Below are 14,766 nucleotides of genomic sequence, written 5' to 3'. Positions count from 1 at the left end.
TTTTTTTTTTTTTTTTGTGGTACGCGGGCCTCTCACTGTTGTGGCCTCTCCCGTTGCGGAGCACAGGCTCCGGACGCGCAGGCTCAGTGGCCATGGCTCACGGGCCCAGCCGCTCCGCGGCATGTGGGATCTTCCCGGACCGGCACGAACCCATGTCCCCTGCATTGGCAGGTGGACTCTCAACCACTGCGCCACCAGGGAAGCCCTCCCCAATTTTTTAAAATACCATTTTCAACATAGGATGGTATATATATACACTTAGGGTAGGCAGTTGCCTACAGTGGGAATGATTTTTCTGAGAAAGTTCACTGCATCCCCAGCCTAAAACATCTCCCTTTCCTTGAGCACATGACCTGGATGAGAACTGAGATTCACCAAATTCTTTATCTTGGGTAGGAAAGATGAGCCATGAGTCATTCCCAGTTCCTAGGAAAGATCTCCTCTGGCTGGTTTCCTGGCTACATTGTTTGACTTCAGTCACTAGTCCCATAATGTGTCTGCTGAACATACGTTAGAAGAATATCAACAGGTCTTATACAAAGAGTTCCATGATTATATAAATATGAAAAAACCTGTTTAATCTGGATGAATTAGTTCAATTCGAATGATTTTTTGTGCAGTGTGATTCATAATAATGAGGAATAGAAATATGTTGATCGTGGGAGATTAGAAAAAACTAGCAAGGATTTTGGGAGCCTTTCCTGGATGGCAGTCCTATGTGAGGGCAGACAAAAGGAAACAAAAACTTACTGTTTTCTCTGGGTACAAGCAGACTGGATGAGTGGAAGTGAGAAAAAGGGAAAGAAAGAAGGCCAAGAGGGTCCTGCCTGGACCATGGAGCTCCTTGTTTTGTATGAAGATTCACTTCACCCACTTTAAAATTATGTCTAGTGTCAGGTCAAAATTGCCAGCTGATCAATCTTTGCCTAACTTTTTCCCTAAAAATGTTTTCTTGAGATTGTTCAAAGCAATACCTGATTGGACAGCTCTGTTCGAAATTGTTGTACACTAAAAAAGTTAAGAATGATTGGACGATTCTCTGTCAGTCCGTTGAGACTGTGTATTTGCTTGCATAGATTCACAACGGGACTGATGTAGCTCCCTACAGGAACTTTAAATTCTGCCACTTGAGCCTTTTGTCTCCTTATGGTACAAAACAGGTGATTACACGGTTAAAATCTTATTTCTCAACATTTGTGCCATGGGCCACCAATCCTGCAAGATTTGGAATAAAGGTGTCCAATCTGTGGTTAAATACATTTGTGAAATGGTGTATTGTATCTTTCTTCCAAAGAGGCACACTATTCATTAGTATATTGAGGACACTGAGAACTCTTCCTCCATTGACCTTTTTTTCCACCCAGTGTTTCCTAAACTCATGACATCAGAGAACCTTTTCTTCTTTGTTTGTTTATAATGACTGTTAATACTTCCCAAGATTTAGATTCCACAGAACACACTTTAGGAGCTGCTAACATAAGCTAAAATATTGAAAGAAAAGTGCTGGAGAGAGCAGAAGTATATTCAGGGGTAAAACAGAACTTAATGTCTCAGAAAGAAAACAATTATTATGACTGTATGCAAAATTGGCATGGGCTGAGGTCCTTTGGAGCCAGCAGAAGCATCACAGTTGAAGTTTGTTAATAGGCACATGTAGGCAGTGCGTTTAGTCATGTGGCCCCATTTCACACACCGAGATGGACATGAGCTCTGCATCCTGTGTGCTTGGCTCTTAGTCTGGCTGAAATGATGGTAGCAGTGGTACCCAGTTTACAGGGCTGTAACAAGTCCATGAAATGATGAATAAGGAGTGTTTTAGCACACAGACTGTATAGTAGAGCATTAATGAAATGTTATTATACAATATACAAAGTGGTTCTTTCTCCCTTGGATGAAGCTTGGGAGACTAGCAAGTTTCTGAAACAGGTAAATTCTGTAAGAGCTAAATTACCCAGGACTTCATCATTTGGAGCATTTTCTTTCATAAAGAAAGGTGTAGCTCTGGGTTTATTGGCCCTGACGGAGATTATATATTTTTGGTAAACGGAAAGTTCTTCTACTATGCTCCTAAATCAAATCAAATCAAATCAAGTCAAATCAAATCTAATCAAAGCAACAATTCTGTACCTGGTTGTTTTTCCAGGCATTTAAATTTGGGAGATAACTTCAAGAGGCTTCCCTGTGTTATATTATGTTATAAATATTGCAAATGTTTTGAATAAAACATACTATTTTCAAACAGAGATAGGGAAATTCAGAGTTCATTTTTCTACTTGGCTTAGTTAAAAAGATATGTTTTTAATAGTTTTGTTGTTCATTTCCCAAGGAGAACAATAAAGTTAACAAAGCTATTACAGATAAGTATCACATCTTAGGTGGAGCTATCAATATTTAGAAATTATTAAAACATTAAGAAAGCTGGTATAACATTTAAAACCTGTAGCTTTACTATATTATACAGTATCAGATTGATGTATGTAAAAATGTTCTAAATTTTTTTTAGTCAGCCTCATAGTTTATTAGTACACCTTTTCCCAGTCACCCAATACAGATGATTTTAGTGTGTCTAAGTTGGCATTACCAACAAAGAAAAAATAACATCTTTTTCTATTGTTTGTTGGAAGTTAAATTGTATTTTATGTATTATGTAATAACAAAACCACTGATCATTAAGATGAGAAAGGGAAATTTATTTCATCGTCTGGATACTTTATCATTATCTAGATAAGACATAGTATTTGATTGACTGGATCTATTTTTCTAGGAAGAATTTGTTTTTTCCTCTCTGAAATATATTTTAGTGATAGTAAGTACTGAGGAGTGAAAGGTACCTTTGGAAAAAATCAGAATGACTACTACCAATTTTTGTTCTTACCTGTCATAGATTATTGAAATTTTTTATTTAATTAGTTTTAATTTAATTATTTAATTAAAATTTAATTTAATTAACTAACCTACCTGAACAAACGTCTACTTAATATCAATAATGTGTGTCACCCATGTAAAGCTTCTTGTAGAAACGAAAACACTGATTAGAAAAGTGAAAAACACAGTTCTATAGTTATATTCTTAATATAATATTGAACAAAAATGACTATTCTTTTCCATAAAATTGATGTTTGGCTCCACACATATGAACATGAGGAAAATGGCATCAGGCTTTTATAATAATTGTACAGCATACAGTAGGCACCAGTGATGCTGCAAAAGAGCATCACAGACAGATGTTATGGTGGATTTTGTTTAAGTACATCCTTCCCTCAGCTCATTTCAGAATCTCCTCTGCTCAGTGGGTAAAGAACCAGGGACAGAATCATTTGTCTCTGAATTAAGAGTCTTAAAATTCAAATAGCATTGAAGCATTTCCTCATGTCTCCTCCAGGCTCTCTCCTTTCTTTCTCTCCTTCTCCAAATAGAACCTCAAACCCTTCAGCAAACTTTAGGAAATACGCACTGACCTCACTCCTTATCCAGCTGAACTTGTGGCAGAATGAATGTCTCATCTGTCAAATCGGCTTCCGAGTTGTCAGTTTATTTTCTTTACTAGTCAAAGTCTGATGCATAGCACTGTGATGCAATTGAGCATGACTTGACCAATGCCATGGGGCTGAATTGATCACTGCAGGACATATCTTCAAAAAGAAATGTGAAAATTCATTTTTTCCCTTCCCTGGGAACAAAAATTTGGGACTGTTAAAAAGTACATTCCTGAGGTGATTTGGTGTGTTGATATAAGGAGGCCTGTGTGTTGATATCTGTTCACCAGTGCCGAATAGAAATGCAGAGACAGAGTTTTGGGTGAAGTAGAAAAGAATAGCTTCATTGCTTTGCCAGGCAAAGGGGGCCACAGCGGGCTAATGTCCTCAAAACCGTGTGTCCCGCCGTGGAGGGGGTAGTGAGGAGTCTTACGTGTTCAAGGAGCAGGGCGTGGTCAGCTTGTGGACATTCTTCTCATTGGTTGGTGGTGAGGTAATTGGGAGTCAGCATCATCAACCTTCCGGCTCCAACCGGTCTGGGGTCTAAGTGCTTGTGGGCAGCATACAGTTAACTTCTTTCACCTGGTAAGGGTTTCAGTATCTGCAAAACAGCTCAAAGGACATGGCTCAGAATATTATCTATTGTCCTTGAGAAAGAACTAAAGGTCCTTGACTTAGTTTAATTGTTAAAGTATTCTTACTTTGTCTTACTTGACTGTTTCCCTTTCTTTCTGCATTTTCTCACTTCTCTGATTAAATTTATTCTTTGACTAAAGTTTTTCTACAGACAAAAGGCAGGCAGAGGACATGGGTGTGGGTCTATTTTGGAAGGCCTCATATGGTTTGGCTTGGTTACATGGACTCCCCAAATTTGTGTCTATCTAGTCCTTACTATGGTTCTTGCCAAAGTGCCTTCCATGAAACACTAGTCCTCTGATCTGCTTCACAATAAAACTAATGTGAAATCAAGGAAAGTAAGTAAAATATTTTGCATTGGGTCATGCACACTAAAAATCATGAACATTATTTTCGTTTCTTAGAGACTCTCAGCAGCACTTAGGTAGTTTATAAGAAACTACTGCATTGAGGACAAAAATCTATTTAATTGTTAAAACCAGTTTCTCAGAACTGTTTGATTAATCAGCTCCTCCTTTTGTAATTATCTATTACAATTTCTCAGAACTAGTGTTCTAAGGAAGTTGTTTTAGGAAATATCAGTTCATCAATCTCCAGAGGCACATTTTCTTCACTTTTTTACAACTCTGAAATTGGGAGGCTTCTTACATTTGATGATGTCCCTGGGTTCAATGAAAATGTGGTATTGCCACCATAGCATCTCTAATGTCAGTTCTGCATGCTGTTTTAGCTTTGATTGGGCTCATCAGAGAGTGACAAAAGTCCAAAATGATAGTGACTTAAATAGAAATTGATTTCTTACCAACAAAACTGGAGGTGGGTGGTAGAATTGCACTCCTTGGTGTTGGATACCCAGGCTTCTTCCTCCTGGTTCTATTTTCCAGAGCCTTTATATCTGAGGTCATATTATATGGTTCAAGAAGCTGCTGCATGTCCATCTATACCCAAATTCCTGCCAGCAGGAAAATTTTTAAAATGATCAATAAAAAGGGGTAAAATCAAGTGCCAAATGTCTCTTAAGGAAAAGTTCTCAGAAGCTGCCAGTGACACTTCTGTTTACACTTCATGGGCCAGAATTTAGTAATGTGGCCACACATGGGAGCCAAGGGGGACCAGGAAATATAGTCATTTTTCTGAGTTAAAATTATCACTACGAATAAAAGGAAAGCCTAAAAAAAAAAAAAAAAAAAAAGGAAAGCCTATTCAAAGCAGGAGCCCTGGAGAACTGGTACCACCTGCCATAGCGTGGTCACTGATTATTGATATGTACAAGAAATGAGATTGTTTAAAAAAACAGTAACTAGCAAATTATGAAAGCATAACTCTTTCAGAGTTAAGACATCAAGGCAAATATTATTGAAGATGAAAAATTCATTTTGCCGTTAGCAACCAAAAAGCCTTTTCCCCGCCAATATCAAGTACCTTAGAAGAAATTTCTTGGTATGCATGGCCACTGACCTTGGATTGTGAAGGTCAGAAGAGAATGGTGTTCTCTGTTGCCTTCTTCTGATTCTCAGGTCACTCATTATCCAAGTTTAAGTGGCAGTAAATGCAACTAGGGATGAAGGGAGTGATCCACTGAATGAATATTGTGTAGATATGGGCTTTTAATAAGAATGTCCTAAATGTCCAGAATTTGATTGGTTTGTTCTCAAGCTGCTCTGTGACTAGGTTTCCATTACTTTTAGAGATTTTGATTCGATTAAAATGCAGGAATTATTGTAAAAAATTCTCCAGTGTTCACCATTGCATTTAATTCTTACATTTGTTCACAGTATCTTTAATATCTAAATTGAAATATTAAAGCAGGGAGACTATTCAAATTTGACTAATTTTAATTTTGAAATAGAATTGGATTATGATTGAAAATTTTCAACATTTCAATGGAAATAATTAAAAATGCCCATATGTAATAGTGTAAAACTTTTTAAAATTAAATTTCTATCTTAAGCCACTGTCATTTTGGAATTTTTGTTTCTGTCAGCTGACTCTCTTGACTTTTTTGCTTTATGAAGCTATCCTTTGACCAAAAAAAAAAAAAAAATCATTTATTGAAGTCAGACTTCTATTACCAATTCCTAAAAGCTGTTATTCTGTGGTGTTTACTTTTATTTATAAGCCCATAAAAACACTCTTACTTTATAGGGGAATGAAATTATTATGGAGTAATGAGATGTAAAATTTGCCCTGAGTTTATTATATCAGATCATCTGGTATCATAAGGTAAATAAAATTGCAAGGTAATATGTGCTTACTGAGCCTCAAATCCTATGGGTTTATTTTTAGGAAACACAATATTAATTAATTGATAGAAATCATGACAGAGCCAACAGGTGAGCTTCATGAATTGATCTGGTTTAGTGGGTTGGTAAATATGTTTTCAATGAATATAGCGTTTTGCCTGTTGTTTTTCTATTGCCTTATCTTATGGAGAAGGATTATCCATTTATAGATTTTTATTTTTAAACAATAAATCATAAGAAAACAAATGCATGCTGTCATTATAATTTAACTTAATGTGCCTTTGGGGGGAAAATGATATTTTAAAGTGATGAAATCTACCAGCTAGATATGTATCTCCTCATTATTATCAGATATTTATGGAATACCTCCATGTGCAAAGTTCTCTGGTCATCTTTGGAATGGGGACATCAGATTCTGAATAGCTTAATCCTGATGAGATCTGTCTGAAGTCATAGTTATATCTTTAATGCTTCCACAGAGCAGAAGGGAAATATCCTAGTTCTGCTATTAAATTAGAATTATAAAGTGATAAATTAAAATAACAGTGACACTCTAGCTATTTTTCTGGAACATGAGGCAACTTAATACTATAAATTCCTAAAAGCACACTGATTAGCCAATAATAATACAATTGGAGAGTATGAGTAATGTATAGGGTATGTTTATCTCTGTCCCAGGTAGAAAGGCTCCTTTGGAGAATTAGTCTATGTCTCTGAAACTATCTACTCAGAGCACTAAATTTATGCTCCAATTCTATGGCCAATCTGATGGCACAGCAATCTAAAATCACCTGAATTTCTAGGATTTCTATGATACTGTTTTTTAAGTTATCATGTAGATACCCTACCATGATCTGCTTAAAGATCTGGCACTTTTCTTCCATCACCTAAATAGCAGTGTTTTTAGTAATGAAACTCAGGATTTAATCACTTTCTTATCAGATGATAATAGTTTTTTGAATCAAAACTGAACTCTTTCATTAAAATTTGAATTTATAAATATTTTGGATGGATATCTTTTCAAGCAGAAGTGTACATTTTAAATTTTCCTTTAGTCTCTCAAGCTGTTTTATACTTGTCAGAAGTAATTTTTCAGGGCAAGATATTGGATCAGTAGCCTGACTTGTTCAATGAACAATCATAAAAATTTTCAGTAGACACTTTACTTCTTTTGCAAAGTACCCATTTATTTCTGATAAAGTGGCTAAATGATGAATGAAACACAGTGTTAAGAAATCTAATATCTGGGTCTGGTCTCAGGGGTATTTCTTATTTAAGTGAGAGGACTTAGTATGTCATTTAACTTTTAGAGGTTTGTTTCCTCATTTGTAAAATAGAGTAAATAATATTTGCCCTGGTTATATCACATAAAGCTATTGAGAAAATAAAACACTTTTAAAACGTTAAGGCACTCTCAAAAATTATGTGTGTGTGTGAATGTATGTGTATGCATAAGTGATAGAAAATTAATAAACACATCCTTATTTTGTTGGAATACTGATTATTTATGGAAGTGAAACTTATTACTCTTTAGGAGTTTGAAAGAAAAAACCAGGGTATAGGGCTTTAGACTTTCTTTGAGTGACATGAACAGAGCAAGGTCCATATGTTTAATTTGCCTTGGAAAGAGAGCAGCTGAAACTGTCAGGACCTAACATAGACTCTGAAGACATCTTGGCATTCATTGTATGTTTGACATTACATGCTTTCTGAAGTTCTTTTTATTCTTCAAGGATTTTAGAACTATCCATCAATTTATCCCAGTTTTGTTTCCCAATAGCTGGTACAAAGTTGGTGTTTCTTGGGGCTCCAAGTGAGTTAATGCGTATTTGTCACAAATTCATTGTTTCCAAATTAATTTCACATCAGAAGTGCTCACACTCTCAATGTAGGAGGGATATAAAAGTAAACATTGTTTATGAGGCCAAATTTAAATAATATCATGTGGTCTTCCACAGGGATGACCAAAACTCTGATTCAAGATGATAGAAACAATGGCCGAAATTATTTCTCCATACAGTACCACATTCTATGTTTGTTCTTACGATTTTGTACTATATATATTATGATTCCCCACATTGAATTGCCATTTTTAAACATAGAATGAAATAGATATCTTACACAAATTACTCTTTTCAGGGATGCCATTCAGAAAATTGAATGTACAAAATAAAAAACAGTGACAAACATTGTAAAAGGGCAGGGTGTTTTCTCATAATGGTTTTTGGAATATATTTGAAAAACACTGACACCTCTGCCTCTACTTCTTTAGGCTTCTTTACCTGAAACAACTGATCTTCCGGAATTCTTTATTGCTTCTTACAAATGGCCTGGATGGACCCATGGCCCATTGGATCAAAAAAATTGTGCTGCATCCTGGGCTTTTTCCACTGCAAGTAATAAAATCATTTTAACTACTTCCTTATAAATCTCCCTTTGACTCTAGATCTTGGTATAGTAATTAAAAGGGTTTTTAATTTAGAACAGTTAAATATTAACATTTGGTCAATTTAAAATCTTACTCTGGCCAGAGAAAGCAGCCTGAAAATTATATAAAAACATGTTTTTACTCTGAAAATTGACCTTTATTTTTAGCATCTAATTTTAAATAGAGAGTAGATCAAAAGAGCAACAAAGAAGTTACCAAAATTTATTTGTTCTTTGAGAATTAAGGCCAGATAATAAGAGTATAAAGTTCCTCTTTACCCATAGTACTATCTGTAATCTTAATATGCATATCACACAGACATATAATTCTTATGTTCTTTTTTCTTGATAAGATCTGAAAGAATATATTTAATTATTAAACTAGTAGATTTGATGTAAAGTAAGAATTCAGAGCTAATAATAATGGATTAAATGGGTTTTATCTCATTTTAGAAAAAAGCGAATATGTAGATTCTGACTCTAAAGTGATATAATTGATCTTCCTTGGCACAGAGGAGTGCTGATCCTTTGTCTAAATATCATCACTTCATAGTATGAGCTAGTTCGTTCTAGAAAAGATGCATTTGGCTGAACTCACCTCTGGAGCATCTCCATCTGTTACCTCTACACTAATGCCTATTCCCCCAGTATAAACGTTCTCTTGACCTCTTTGAGCCCTATTCTAGTTGGGTGAGGACATATTTAATCAGATAAATCATTTGTCATTTTATGTTCATGTGCTTAATGTATTACACCTCCTAGGGGATATATAAGAATTTAATTTAATTTAGACCAGTATTTCTGAACATGTCTTAGGAAAGACATTGGTGGTAAAATACTGACAGTAACTTACTCGGCTGATTTGGCCTGTGTACTCTGGTATTCCCAGGTCACAGCCCCATAGATGGCCTCAGCACAGGGCTAAGTCTCGATTTGTTCCTCTACCTAACAGGCGACACAGTTTTGTATCCTGTGTATTCAATACATCAAATCAGGCTGATGCTATTTTTTTTTTTTAGTGTGTTAAGTAAAGAAAAGAATATTCTAGGGTCTCTTAAAGACCTAGAAAATTGTCAGGAAGTTGTAGTTAAAATAAGAAAAGTTTTTCAAAGAAGCTAAAAACTATAAAATGGGATAAATACAATTTAAAAATACACACACATATAAAAATATTGTTATGCAGCCAAATAAAATTCAAGCAAGATGTCAGAAGTTAAGAGGTGAAGGAGTTTGAAATGGTGAGGGCAATACATACTGCAGAGCAAACTTGGAGACAGAATAAAATAAGCAGGGAAAATAATAGTGTGAGTCTCAGAGGAAAGTTTTCAGAGAGAGAGTGGAAAGCAATTTGCTGAACTGAGTCATTCTTAAATCTTCTGACCTTTTCCAAGTATTTCAAGTGAATTTGGATTAAACCTTCACTGAGATTCAGAAATGTCTGTAAAAAAGCAATGTATTGAAGATCATCAGAATTTAAACCCTCATCCTTTAGTTGAAATCTACAGATTCATGGGGCTGGAAGGGATGTTAGAGGTCCCCTTTTTCAAGCCTTTGGTTTTGTAAAAGAGGCACAAAGAGGGGAAGTGACCTGCTCAAAGTGAAAGGCGAGAAGTCTCAGAAGTGATCCCAGAAGCCAGGCTTCTGACTCCTTCAGTATTATTTGTGAAAGTCTTTTCTGAACCAAGAATAGTTACATTAACATTTAAAAAATATACTTGATTCTGAACCCTTGTACTGAAAGTTGAAGCATCAAAGAATTTCTATTTTCTTTTATGAAACAGGGAATTATTTTCTTGAGACTAAGAGAGATGGTGGTATAATGGCATTTGCTCCTGTGAAATGTATCTAGCACAAAATAGATGGGAATTGAGAAGGAAGTAGGAGGATATAGATTCAACACACACTGAGTGTCTAAAATGTGCCAGCAATTACACTACAGAATTGTACATATGCTGTAATTACATAAAAACCATGTATATGCAGAAATACATATGTAAAGGAATTATTTTAAAATGAATTATTTTAGAATAATTCTAAACTAGCATCTTGAGGGGTTTGAGTACACAGATAATTTTGATGAACTAAAACAATAACTTCTGAGAAAAGTGCATAGATGGAAGGTTATGACTTTGTTTCCTTTCATCAAAAGAAAGAGATTAAGAACAAGACTATATCAGGTCTCCAACAACAACAAAAAATCTGTACAGGAATATCACTGACTCCAATTTTCTTGTGATCTCAACACACATATTATCATGGAAGCATGATCAAAATGCTCACATAGTAGTTTTCTGCTACTGGTTGATTAGTTTCCCTAGTCTATTATTCTACGAGGTCAGTATGATGACTCTGTGCCTGTCACCTAGTAGGTGGTCAACAAATGTGTGTTGGGGAAAGGAACAAACTGATTAACAACAACCATGCTAGGGAATTATTTAAACAAGTAGAAGTTTCAATCACAAAAGGTATATATATACATATATATATGTATATATATATGTATATATATATATAAAAAACAAGGTGAATTCCACGTCTACTAAGATAAGATTAGGATCATAATGTTCAAGAAAATTGTAAGCATAAAAATGTGCTATGTAGCTTTTTGATAGTTTATAATGTAGATTCATGTTAGTCTCGATTAGTTTAAAAACCAAAGATTTAATTTATTCCAATATATCAGATTAACACAGATGAATTTCCAATTAATATTTCTATGATCAGTTTTTCTGATTTCCTGAGTTTAGTTACATTCACTTCAAAAATATATTTTAAGCCATGATTATATATAACACTGTTTTAGGTACAGGAGATATAAATGTAAGATATGGCTCTTGTCCTCAAGGAGTTTCACTTGGCAAATTTCTTAATGAAAAATTCAGAAGTATATAGAACATGAAAGGAACAAGGAACTAGAGAAGTCTTTGAAGTTGGTAAGACAATGAAGCAATGCCAAAACTGGACAAAAAATATAACTGAAATGATGACACAGTTGAACTTGTTGGAATACACAGATATATTCATCACATTTGGCCTTGATTTTTAGTTACATTAAGTTTCCAAGACTAGTTTAAGATTCAAACAAAAAGTGCTATGTAAATTCTTGGCAATACCATGTGTCACTTGACTATTAATCAATATTCTCTTTGAAACAGGTGTAGCAGCTGACCGCATAGCGATTCAGTCCAATGGTCGATACACAGCCAACCTATCCCCTCAGAATTTGATCTCTTGCTGTGCCAAGAACCGCCACGGATGCAACAGTGGAAGCATCGATAGGGCTTGGTGGTACCTGAGAAAACGTGGGTAAATAGCTGCCCAACACACATCTCTAGGATTCTTAAGAGTGTGGCTTAGGTTAGAATAAGAAAACATATATATTAAGAGTTTTCCAAAAAATTTACAAATATATATGCTACATCTATATAAACACATGGATTATATTCAAATATATACTATATTTTGTATCTATTGAGATTATAAGCTATTGGAAACAATTGTTTGAAGAATGTATACATTTCTAGCTAAATTAATGAAGAGTCAAGTAAGCATTGTCTTCTTGTGGCTCCGACCCAAATGGTTCTACTGAGTCGCCACGGAGGGAGGAGAGTAGTTGATATTGTTGATGCCTCTCTTGAGAACTTTAGTTCCCCAGGTAGATGAATAGATAATCCCAGGTAAAAATTAGGTTAAGAATCAGAGGAATAACATAAAGACGTCCTGTATAGTTGCCACAACTCATGAACATCAATGTCACCATCCATCCCATCTTATGAGAAGAGGCAGGCTGCATTTCTTTATGCTCATGTAGTCTGATACCCACAGAACATCCTTGTGTCACCTATAAGAACTAATCTACTTAAAAGCTGAGTTATCTGTCTAAGGAAACTGCAGCTGGTAACTATTAGTAGACGTATGTGCTGCCCCTGTGTTATTTCCTCCTCCACTAAGTGATCTGGGTCTGCTACAGAGAATTTAGGTGCTATGAGAGAGTGGGTGTTAGGAATTTTATATAAAGTTCTTTAAATTTTTTTTCTTATGTTTTGCCTAATAAGATGGTGCTTAGAATGGACAACTTGGGCTAATACCTTCCTGGTGTAGCAGTGCTTGGTTGGCCTCTGTTTTGTACTATAATAAAAATTAAAGCCTTTTAGGAGCTTAAAAATATAACTTAACATGAGAGTCAATGAAATCTTATTGTATTAGTCTGCTCAGGTTAACATAACAAAATGTCATAGACTGTGTGGCCTGAACAATATGCACTTGTTTACCACAGTTCTGGAGACTGAGAAGTCGAAGACTGGGGTGTTAGTCAGTTCAGTTCCTGGTGAGAGCCCTCCTCCTGGTTTGTCTTCTCGTTGTGTCCTCACCTGGCAGAGAGAGAGCTCTAGTGTCTTTTCCCATTATAAGGGCACTGATCCCAGCATGAGGGCCCCACCCTCATGACTTCATTTAAAGCTAATTTTCTCCCAAAGATGCCCATCTCCTGATACCATCACATGGTAGTTAGGGCTTCAACACATGAATTTGGGCTGACACACTTCAATCCATAGTCCTCATTATCCCCAAGTTGAGACCTTTTTTGGAAATGGCTTTGTTTTCATCATGCTCCTTTGCTCAGATTCTCTTACTTTGTTGAACACTATTGAATTTTCTCGAGGCAATTCTACCAGATAATTCCATGGCTAGCTCAACATTGACTATTCATAAAATCAATTCCGTTGTTTTATTTTCCTTACTACCTGCTTCTATATTCAATGAATTATGTTAGATTTGGATCCAAATAATTTGTACTTTTCAATGTTTAATTTCAAAATCAGAAATCAAAATTATTTTATTGTTTGTATAATATATATATCTGATAACTTTCTACCATATTAACTTTAATACTATATTAGTATATACAATTCCTTCCAAAGTATCATGAACTACAGACACATAATAATTGAAGTCTTATGAGAAGGTATCTATAACTTAATAAAAATGTAAAAAAAAACCCTTAATTCTAAAACTTACATAATTTATCAGAATATTCCATCTGAGTATGATAAAGTTCATTCTCTTTCACATTAAATTTGGCTCTTCTACATTATAATTATAGATGCAGATTTAAGGAGTCCTTCCCCTATTAATATTACCACAGATTTAATTGATGAACAATTTTCATCTTCGGAAAATTCTATTCAGTAGATAAGTTTATTTATTAGACTGGATTTGAGCAAGATTTTAGAATATTTAAAAAATGATATAAATGAACTTATTTATAAAACAGAAACAGACTCACAGACTTAGAGAAGGAACTTATGGTTACCAGGGGAAAGGGGTACAAGGGAGGGATAGATTGGGGGTTTGGGATTGACATGTACACACTGTTATGTTTAAAATAAAATGCCTTTCCATGAAAAAAAATATATAATGAAGAAATAGGAATGGGGCGGGGAATAGTTAATATGATTGAACGACTATGTTCAATGTCATTAAACTTACATGTACATAGCCAGAATAATTTACAAATGTTTTATTCAGTAAAATTGCATATAGATAGGTAATTATGGCATTTTCCTAAGTATTACTTTTACGTCTTTGCTTATTCCTCATAGACTGGTATCCCATGCATGCTATCCACTTTTCAAGGATCAAAATGTTACCAATAATGGCTGCGCCATGACAAGTAGGTCTGATGGGCGGGGAAAGCGACATGCCACCAAGCCCTGTCCCAACAACATCGAGAAATCCAATAGGATCTACCAATGTTCTCCTCCATACAGGGTCTCTTCCAATGTAAGTCTGAATCGCAAGAATTAGAAAGGGTTAACTTTCTCAAAAATATATACTACTGTTATTAAACCTATTTAAAAACTAGTATATTCTAAAATAATGCTATGCTTTCAGGTATAATTTTTGATATTCTTAAGATGTCTATTAAAGACCTCCAATTTGGGTATAATTTTTGATCTTTGTAATATTAGCAGTCCAAATGATTG

General features: G+C 35.0%; 1 protein-coding gene across 1 annotated transcript in view; it reads left to right on the top strand.

The window, feature by feature from the left end:
• TINAG (tubulointerstitial nephritis antigen) overlaps positions 1 to 14,766 on the top strand; it is an 87,757-nt gene that overhangs the window by 18,714 nt on the left and 54,277 nt on the right. The window contains exons 5-7 of the mRNA XM_024122048.2: positions 8,628 to 8,751; positions 11,938 to 12,088; positions 14,383 to 14,563. Coding sequence (XP_023977816.1) covers positions 8,628 to 8,751; positions 11,938 to 12,088; positions 14,383 to 14,563 — 456 coding nt within the window. The remainder of the gene's footprint in view (positions 1 to 8,627; positions 8,752 to 11,937; positions 12,089 to 14,382; positions 14,564 to 14,766) is intronic.

This window comes from Physeter macrocephalus, chromosome 18, assembly GCF_002837175.3.
Source record: "Physeter macrocephalus isolate SW-GA chromosome 18, ASM283717v5, whole genome shotgun sequence".
Lineage (NCBI taxonomy): Eukaryota > Metazoa > Chordata > Mammalia > Artiodactyla > Physeteridae > Physeter > Physeter macrocephalus.
This window is presented reverse-complemented; position numbering and strand designations above follow the sequence as displayed.